Source organism: Vombatus ursinus, unplaced genomic scaffold (assembly GCF_900497805.2).
Source record: "Vombatus ursinus unplaced genomic scaffold, bare-nosed wombat genome assembly UNPS02014768.1, whole genome shotgun sequence".
NCBI lineage: Eukaryota > Metazoa > Chordata > Mammalia > Diprotodontia > Vombatidae > Vombatus > Vombatus ursinus.
This window is the reverse complement of record NW_020954546.1, coordinates 2933430-2943615: the sequence shown is the minus strand read 5'-3', so window position 1 is coordinate 2943615 and position 10186 is coordinate 2933430. Positions and strand designations below refer to the sequence as shown.

At 47.9% G+C, this 10186-nt stretch overlaps 1 protein-coding gene across 2 annotated transcripts in view; it reads left to right on the top strand.

Moving 5' to 3' along the window:
- Positions 1-10186, top strand: part of LOC114043384 (matrix metalloproteinase-28-like) — a 53554-nt gene that overhangs the window by 19553 nt on the left and 23815 nt on the right. For both annotated transcript variants that reach the window (XM_027862489.1, XM_027862488.1), the window contains exons 4-7: positions 1465-1692; positions 5263-5508; positions 6914-7063; positions 7674-7841. In XM_027862489.1, the coding sequence (XP_027718290.1) occupies positions 1465-1692; positions 5263-5508; positions 6914-7063; positions 7674-7841 (792 nt within the window). The remainder of the gene's footprint in view (positions 1-1464; positions 1693-5262; positions 5509-6913; positions 7064-7673; positions 7842-10186) is intronic.

Here is a 10186-nt window from a genome sequence, read left to right as displayed (position 1 = left end):
TCTCTCTCTTTCTCTCTCTCTCTCTCTCTCTCTCTCTCTCTCTCTCTCTCTCTCTCTCTCTCTCTCTCTGTCTCTCCTCAGGGATCCCAGGCTTCCCAGATGAATCCCACAGAGGCAAAGAGGGTAGGGTGTTTGAGGGGGCTGAAAAATTGACAATGAGCTTTTCTTGTGGTTCCCAGGGCAGCCACAGGCCAGGGATCCTGTAAATGGGAGGAGAGGGGTGGTGGCAGCAGAGGAGACAGAGGAAACAGCTGGGGATCTGCAGCTGTGCATTTTCTACTCCTCTACCCTCCCCCCACCCCCACACTTGCCACCTACCTAGCGTTTTGAAAGAATGGACTGGAGCGGGGATCTCAGCTGGAAAGAAACATAGATAAAGAATGAAAACCACCCCCAGCCCCACTTGGTCAGTCCCAGGTAGGAATAGGAGAGGGGAGAAGATGGGGTTGGGTAGTTAGCCCTCAACACCTTGGAGTTAACCTACATACCTGGGCCTGTCCTAGCATCATACTAGAGAAGGGGCCCCATCTCCTGTGTGTTATAGAATAGATCATCATTTTTTTTTAACTTTTTTATTTTTTAGGCAATTGGGGTTAAGTGAGTTGCCCAGGGTCACACAGCTAGTAAGTGTCAAGTGTTTGGTCTGAGGCCGGATTTGAACTCAGGTCCTCCTGATTTCAGGGCCAGTGCTCTATCCACTCTATCCATGCTAGCTTCCCCTTAGATCATCATTTTTAAAAATGATAGGTTTTATTGCCGCTCTTTGATTTTAAATCTTAATCATTCCCTAGCCCTTAAACTGAAAGCTCGGTTAGAAAAACAGTTCATCAAAATGTAGTGACCAGCTTGGCCAAGTATGCAACATTCTTGCCCTGTAGCTTCTCACTTCTCTGTCAAGAGGAGAGAGGAACACTTCAACTGCTGTTCTCTGGGGCAAATACTGATTTTTCTTGTGATTCAGCATTCCAAACCAGATTTTGAAAATCTGGAATTTGGAATCTGTGGCCCAGAAAAGAAAGAACAAGCAAGCATTAATTAAGCACCTACTGAATACCCAGCACTGGGCTAAGTGCTTTATAAATATTATCTCATTTAATCTTCACAGCACCCTTGGGAGGTAGACGCTATTGTTATCTCCATTTTTCAGAAGAGGAAACTGAGGTGGGCAGAGTTTAAGTGACTTGCTCAGTTTAAGTGACAGCTAGTAAGTATTTGAAGCAGGACTTGAACTCAGGTCTCCCTGAGCCTAGCACTCCATCCACTAGCTGTCCCTACAAGAGAGGCCGTGAGTTGCCCCAGATCAGGGAAGGAGTAGGTGGCAGAGCTGGGGTCTCTTGCCTCACCCACATCAGTTCCTTCCACCCTATCAAGACTCCTCTCCCCAAACCCTAGGACAGGGCCGTGCATGCCAGAGAATTCCATGCATAATCAGGCTAATGTCCAATTCTCTGACTCTTTCTCCAGGAGGAGGCAAATGGTACAAGCGCCATCTTTCCTACCGCCTGGTGAACTGGCCCCAGTACCTGCCAGAGTCAGCGATGCGTCGGGCCGTACAGGCGGCCTTCCAGGTGTGGAGCAACGTGTCCTCTCTGGAGTTCTGGGAAGCCCCCGAGTCAGTTCCTGCCGACATACGCCTCACCTTCTTCCAGGGTGATCACAATGATGGGCTCAGCAACGCTTTTGATGGGCCAGGTGCTGACTCCTTCCTCCTCCCTGTAAGCCTCTCTCTTAAACTCCTTCCCCTGGGAAATCCCCTGCCCCTGTCCCTTAGCCCTAGAGGAAAGGTGGGTGAGGGGTCTCTGGCCAGGAGCAGCAAGGGGGGTGGGAAGGCATGGCTGCACCAATGAAAAGTCCAAATGCATGTACATGTGTACATATACACACACATATGTACACGTAGATGTATATATAAATGCTCACACACCCATACAAACATACACACACATTTGGGCATAAGTCTCCAGCCTGGGGAGCCTTACAACACTTTGTACCTTCTACCATTAGGTGCGACTGTCCCTTGCCCCTCTTCCAAGAGTGAATGAAATCCACAAAGCTGATCTCAAAACGTTGGGCCATTTCCTTTTAGCTTAGAAAAAAGCCAACAGAGTAGACTCCTAGCGGTCCCCTCCCCACATTCTCAATGAGGAATCTGGCCACCCCTCCAGGATGAAGATTCTCTGCCCCACAACATTGCTGTTGCTGTTTAGTCGTTTCAGTCTGACCCCACACTCAGGGCTCGTTCTTCCTGTCATCATGCTGGAGTCTTTCCTGGTACCATCTAGCTTTTTCCCTACTGTTCCATCCTCTGTGGAGATGGAGAGCTGCAGAATCCCTTTCTTCTCAAAATCACCTGTCAGAGACTTGGAGATGGTGGTCCTACCTCCCTTCCCCTACAAGGGAAGGAAGGCCAGTCTGGGCTTCATTCCCCCCCCCCACTCCACTCTCTCCCCCTAAATTATGATAACGGGCTGTTTATATTATGCCTTAAAGTCTCCAAACCGCTGGACGTGCATTATTTCATTTGAGCCTCAATCCTGCAAGTACTGTGGATAGGATTAGACCCGTTTTTGGAGGTTCAGGGGCATTCATTGATCTGCCCAGTTAGTAAGCCTTAGAGGTAAGGTTCAGACCTCAGTCTTCCTAATTCCAAGTAAACCCTCCTTCCACTAAACCACTAGGCCTTTCTCTGCTCTGTCCCTTTGGGGTGAGAATGTAAACAGGTTTCATCCCCATACATGCTTCTTGACCTCCTGCATCGCCTCGTGTGATTCCTGTCTTTCCCATCAGATCTGCCCATCCTCACTTTTGACCATGGGATTGTGACTCAAGTCAAGATTGGGAAAAGTCTAGAGCATACTCTCCCCCACCCCCCAGTTGTGAATTTCATGTACATTTATATGTGTGCCTGCTTTCTCCCTGAAATGAATGTAACCTCCATGAGGGCAGAGACTCTCATTTTTTGTCTTTGAATCTCCAGCACCTAGCACATGCCTGGCACACAGTGGGTGCTTAATATATGCTTATTAATCAATGAGAACTGAACAAAGCTAGGGATTCTAAGAGGTAGAGGTGAGAAAGGAGTGCATAGGAGGCAAGGTGGAGTGGGAGGCGCAAAGACGAGGGAGGGCAGCCAGGGAACAGTAAAAATCAGCCACTTTGGCTGGAATCTAGAGGACACGAAAGGGAGTAATTGCATAGTAAGCCTGAACATTGGGTGGCTCCAGTCAGAGCTTAAAGGGCTGCAAAGATCCAACTGAAGCCTGTGAGAGGGGATGATGGCTTCAAGCTGAGTGGTGGCCATGGGAGTGGAGAGAAGAGGATGGATGTGATAGGATTCATGGAGATGGAAAGAAAGGAGGGAGAGAGGAAGGAAGGAAGGAAGGAAAGAAGAATGGAAGGAAGAAAGGAAGGATGGAAGGAAGGAAGGAAAGAAGTAAGGGAAGGAGGGAGGAATGAAGAGAAGGAGGGAGGAATGAAGGAAAGGAGGGAGGGAGAAGGACATTATTTAAGTGCCTACTATGTACCAAGCCCTTTACTAAGCACTTTACAAATGTTGCCTCATTTGATCCTCACAACAACCCTGAGAGGCAGGTGCTATTATTATCATTCCCATTTTACAGTTGAGGAAACTGAGGCAAAGAGAGGTTATGTGACTTGCCTAAGGTCACACAACTTCGAAGCGTCAGATCTTCCTGAGTCCTGAACCACCTCGTTGCCCTTAGAAAGGCTCTAAGTGACGTAGCCAAGATCAGAAATTATAAATTGCAGAGCCAGGATTCAAACCTAGGTTCCCTGACTCTCATTTTGTTGCCCTTTTCACAACACTTCTACTGGTTTGTGTTATTATCTGTATGATGTTGGACAAGTCACTGGACCTTGTCAGCAAACCCCTGCAGTTTGCTAATCTCTAAAATGGGAATTGGGAGCTCTTAGGTGGTGCAGTGGATAGAATGCCAGGCCTGAAGTCAGCAAAACCTGAGTTCAAATCTGGCCTCAGACACTTACTAGCTGTGTGACCCTGGATAACTCATTTAACCCAGTTTGCCTCAGTTTCCTCATCTGTGAAACCTGGAGAAAGAAATAGCAAACCACTCTAGTATCTTTGCCATGAAAACACCAAATGGGGTCCCGAAGAGTTGGCCACAACTAAAATGAATGAACAACAACAAAATGGGGATTATAACATCCTTCCTAGCTACCTCCATGTGGTTATGGAGGCTTTGAAAGCTTGTGAAGTGTTGTCTTATTGAGGGTGAGGTATTAAGCACTCTCAAGCAGTTCACAGTAATCTGTTCCCCTGAGGACTCTACCCACCTTACAGATTGAGGGGATGGGTCTCTGGTCCTGTGACTTCATTGCTACCCAGAATTCCCAGAGGAGGGAACTCCCGCTAACCAATGCAATTTAGTCTCAGAAAGTATCTTAGAGGTTCAGTGACTTTCCCGGGGTCACAGCCAGTACATGTAAGAGGCACAATGAACCAGGTCAGTTTTCAACCCACTACGTGACTTCTCGCTTTGGGAATTATACTTAATAAACTGGAAAATTTTAATCCCAGGCTAGCACCTCCCATTCCTCTCCTAGGGCCATCTCCCCTGACTATCAGTTCATTAAAATCTATGATCCAGAGCCAAAATAGGATCAGAAATAAAAGTCTTTGTATCTGGAGGTGGAAAAGCAAAATAGAAATCATTTTTCTGTGATCCACATCTTTGCTTTCCCTCCATTCCCCTAGAGAAGAAAGTGCTGCTTGCTACAAACATATCCCTTCCTGCTTTCCTCAGTGGTTCTGTTAGTTCTCCTTTCCCGGTATGGTAGAATGGAAGTAACAAAAAATCCTGAATTTCCTTTCACCCCACATCTTCCATCACTCCAAATCTCCGACCCCCCACTCCCTTCCACCGAGTAGCATGGAGGACATGGCTACTGAGTCCTGACTCTGCCCACATATTACCCACGTGAAGCTGGTTAAGCTGCTTCATCTGTCCAGGTCTCAGTTTCCCACTTTGTAATGAAGGAGGATTAGATGATTTCAGAAGTCAAGATTTTGATGTGAAAGAGTCAGATTTTGAGCCAGAAAACCTATATTAACTTCTCCCTCTTCCACTAAGTTCTGGTGTGACCTTGGGCGAAGTCACTCAGTTTCCTCAACTGTCAAATGAGGGCATTGTCCTCTTGCCCAGTAAATCTAACACCTATGCTCACCCCTACCCGCCTCCTACAAGGACTTGTTACTGATCTGCTGCCTTTGGGTGTCTGCAGGAGGCGCCCTGGCTCATGCCTTCCTCCCTCGTCGTGGGGAGGCACACTTCGATCAGGATGAGCGTTGGTCCTTCAAAAGTCGAAGGGGTCGGAACCTATTCGTAGTGCTGGCCCACGAGATTGGCCACACACTGGGGTTGGGCCACTCCCCTGCTCCTCGGGCTCTCATGGCGCCCTATTACAAGAGGCTGGGACGGGACTCTGTGCTGAACTGGGATGATGTCCTGGCCATCCAAAACCTGTATGGTGAGCATCCCTCAGCTAAGCCCCTCCCATCCTCCTTGCTCCTACCTCCAACCCCAACCATTGGTTCCCAACTTCTGGGTACCAATGTGTCCGCTCCATGACACCCAGTCCCCTGGCTCCCTATTCCAATCTCACCTCCCCATCCTTTTCAACCCCATGACACTCAACATTCCAATCTCAGACTCCCAGTCCTTTCCACCTTAAGATAATCAGCACTATACATCTCTGGTCCCCAATTCTTTCCATCCCATGGCACTCATCTCCTTAAGTCCTTGGCTTCCGGCCCCCTCCTCATGCATCACCCCAACAAAACCCTGGATCCAAGCCCTTTTCCCCTGCTGTCACTCAGCATTCTAACACTTTACCTCCAGTGCCTCTCATCCCTGACCCTTAGCATCTCCCACAACATGACCTCCAGGCCCCCAAATCTACTCTTGCCATAATATTAAACTTCCTGATCCCCAGAGATCCCAACTATTCAACCCCAAACTTCTTCCCCATAGACTCCCTGACCCTCAGTCATCCTCAACAATTTCTAATCTCCCCCTTTAGGTTGTTAGGACTTCCATAGCTTACTGGTGTGGGGCATAGAGAGTCAGTTGCTTTCCCCAAAGCTGTCCAGGCCTATTCCTAAAATACAAAGCTACTGAGCAGATTTCAGGGTTCAAGTTAATGCTTCTCCTTCTGGTGGCCCCATTGCCTCTTGTGCTCTCACTTGTCTAGTACCCTTCTCAATCTAGTGCTTCCTAGCAGCCTGCCATGGGAGATGGGGGAGTCCTGTTCCAACTCTCCTCGATTCTACCTCTGATCTCTGAAAAGACCTCCCTGCTCTTCCCTGACCCTGGCACATCCCACCCTCAACAGAGAACTGGATTTGGAGTCAGGAAACCTGGGTTCAAATCCTGGTTCTGCTTCTTCCTACCTGTGTTACCTTGGACAAGTCAGTCACCTCACTTCCTCTGTAAAGTAAGGGGGTGGGATCTCTAAGGTCCGTCCCACCTCTAAATCTGTAACCTGTGATCCTGTCATATGGGATCTCCCCAAAGGACAGGGAAACAGGATTCCTGGGTTTTCCACTGTCGTTTCCATTTAAATCACAGATGTAAGGCTAGAAGGAGCCTGAGAGGTCATCTCATCTGACCCCCTCATTTTACAGGGAAGATTGAGGTTTGCTGAGATTAAGTGACTTGTCCAGAGTCACACAGATGGAAAAGTCAGAATTCGAACTGTTTTCTTGACTTTGTCCAGTATCCTCTCCACCACTGCTGTGATAGACCCCATCAAATCCAGAAACAATAACAGCCTTGTCCTGTCCTCCTTCCTCTCACCGCTCACATTAGACAGTGAATCCAGCCTGGCCTAACCAGAGCTCCAGCATTAGCCTTTCTTCTCTCTGCCACTGTAGGACAGCCCCTGGGGGGCTCAGTGGCTGAGCAACTCCCCGGGAAGCTCTTCACCCATTTTGAGGACTGGGACCCCCACAGGCCCTGGGACAGGACATCTGGAGCTCGAGGACCCTATTACTGCCACACTTTTTTTGACACCATCACAGCAGGTAAGACGACACTCTGCTCTGCCCTCATATCCTCAGGCATCCCAAGGATCCTTGCCCACTTCCATCCTAGTATAGGAGAAAGGGCACTAGATTTAATAATCAGGAGACCTGAGTTCAAATTCCAGCTCTGTTCGTGTGACCTCAGACAAGTGTCTTAACCTCTCTGAGCCTCGGTTTCCTCATCTGTAAAAGGGAGGATTGGACCAGCTGAGCTTTGAGGTCCCTTCCAGTTCTAATTCTATGACCCCTTCATCCTTCCCACACCATTTTTTTACTCTGACCCTCAACACCCAAGCCTCAAGTTTGTCCTACCCAACCCTCCTACCAAATGCCTAGAGGCTCTCAGGACTTGGGTCTCGGGAAGGTAATCTGGGTTTGGTAATTTGGCCCTACTTGCTTGAATGATTCAGAAGCACAAGCCAATGTTGCTCATGTTATGTGGCCACCCCGTGGGACTTTGTCTCCCCTTGGCCTCTCTGTAAGGTAGCAATGGAAGCAGTAATGGGTCCCCACCACAGCACCTTTAAGGACTCGGGGTGGGGAGGGCAAAGGAGAGAAGGGCCTAAGTAACCTTTCCTCCATCTTTTTTTCTGGGGGGGGCGTGGAGCAGACAAGGACCATCGAGTCTACATCTTTAAAGGAAACAGTTTCTGGGAGGTAGGGGCTGATGGCAATGCTTCGGAACCCCAACTGCTGCAGGAGAAATGGGCCAGTCTGCCCCCCCACATTGAGGCAGCTGTTGTGTCCCAGGATGATGGAGACTTCTACTTCTTCAAAGGTACAGACTGGAGCGGGGGAAGGGGTGGGGGAAGAGGGATAAGGGGCCAGGAACCCCCATCTCCTGCCTACTCAAGGCTTCCAAATGGGTCTGAGCTCCATAGAGACGCGGAGCGGCAAGAAGAGAAGAATTGTAGAGTTAGAGACTTGGTACTGATGTAGGAACTTTCTCTGATGCTCACTGTCTGCATGACCTTGGGCAAGTCACATCATCAGCTTCTGTAATGTGAAGAATTGGACTAAATGACCTCTGAGACCCCTTCTCGCTTTAGAGCTTTGATGTGTATGTGTGTATGTGTGTGTGTATGTGCGTGTCTGCATGTGTGTATGTGTATGTATGTATGTGTGTGTGTATGTGTGTGTGTGTGTGTATGTGTGTGTGTATAGGGCAGAAGTAGAGGCAAGAACTCTCCATCCTTCGGGCTCAAGGCAGAATGGGGCTATGTTGGCTCAGTAAGCCCCCAGACCTGAATCGAATCCCCCCCACTCCCTGCACTACTCAGTGCAAGCTAATAGGGCTAGAAAAGACCCTTTTTTCTTTTGAATATGAGCTCTCTCCTCCCTACCCCCTTGAGCTTGAACCTGTGACCTCAAGGGAAAGTTTATAGTAGGATCATAGAGCTGAAGATGACCTAAAGGGTCATCTAGTCCAATCGCCTTTTACACATGAGGAAACTGAGGCCCACAGAGATGAAGTGATTTGTCCAAGGTCACATAGGCAGTAATTGGAAGAAACAGGATCCAAACTTGGGTCGTGGAATGCCAAGTTCGGAAATCTAAGTTGAGGACTCTTTCCACTATGCTGCAGTGCCTCTCCTCTGCCCTTCGACCTCACCCCAACCTGAAAAATAGCAGTTTCTTTCAAGAGTGGGCAAAAAAGAGATGTGCACTAGAGACATAAATGGTAGAACGGATGGAGAAAGCAGGGAAGAAAGAGAGAGGCAAGAAAAGGGACTGAATAGAAGAAGGTGGGGAACGCTTTTCAGCCATCCCTTTGTCTTCAGCTGGAGAACTGGGAATGGTCCTGGGGCTGAGAGTTTCCATTTTCCGGGGCTCCCAGTTGGCCTGGCTCTGGCTGCCCAGTGCTGACACCTGCTGGGCACTTGCAGAACACACCTTCCTCGTCCATGAACTAATTATATTACTATAGATTTAGAACTGGGAGGGACTACAAGGTAACAGGGATCAACGAATCATAAATCTGGAGCTGGCAGGAACCTCCGAGACCATCTAGTCCAGCCCTCTGATTTTACAGGTGGGGAAACTGAGGCCCATACAATTTTTATTAACTTTCTTTTCTCCATAGAAGTTCATTGACTTGCCCAAAGTTAAACATGGTGGCGGAGACAAGATTTGACCATATTACTCTCTTGTCCAGTAATTTTCGATGGCTTCCCATTCCCGTAGAATCAAATATAAACCCTTCTGTTTGACATTCAAAGCCTTTCACAACCCACCTACCTTTCCAGCCTTATTTTACATTGTTGTTTAGTCAGTTAGTTGCATCCAACTCTTTGTGACCCCATTTGGAGTTTTCTTGGCAAAGATACTGGAGTGGTTTGCCATTTCCTTCTACAGCTCATTTTACAGATGAGAAAACTGAGGCAAATAAGTTAAGTGACTTGCCCAGGGTCACACTGCTAGTAAGTATGTGAGGCTGGATTTGAACTCAAGTCCTCCTGACTCTAGGGTGGGGCACTCAATCAGATGCATCACCTAACCACCCATTTAATTATCTGTAGTCCATTCACATTAGCCTTCTTGCAATTTCTCCAACACTCTGTTCTCCATGTCTGGAATGCATTTCTTCCTTCCTCCACAGCTTAGAATTCCCAGTATCCTTCAGAGCGTAGTTTAAGGGCCATCTTCTTGAAGTCTTTCCTGATCCCCCAGTCATGAGTTCCACTTCTTTCTAAAAATAAAAATGGCCTGCTATCTATTTTGTGCATTTTATTTAAGTGTATGGAGCGTAAGCTTCCTTGAACGCAGGAAGTGTTTCATTCTGACTCTGCAAACCCAGGACCTAGCACATTGCCTGGGATATTTAGTGGTAGACACTAAATAAATGTGTGATTTAGGGGCAGCTAGGTGGCACAGTGAATAGAGCCCCAGCCTTGGAGTCAGGAGGACCTAAGTTCAAATGCTACCTCAGACACTTGACACTTAGTAGCTGTGTGACCCTGGGCAAGTCACTTCACCCTGATTGCCTCACCAAAAAGCAAAAAAAAAAAAAGTGTTATTTACTGACTGATCCCAGGTCCTATGACTAGAATTCAGCCCTATTTTCATAGCACTGAATGATCTCCCTCTAATCCTTCCAATTTTTAGAATTAGTTCTTAGCTCCC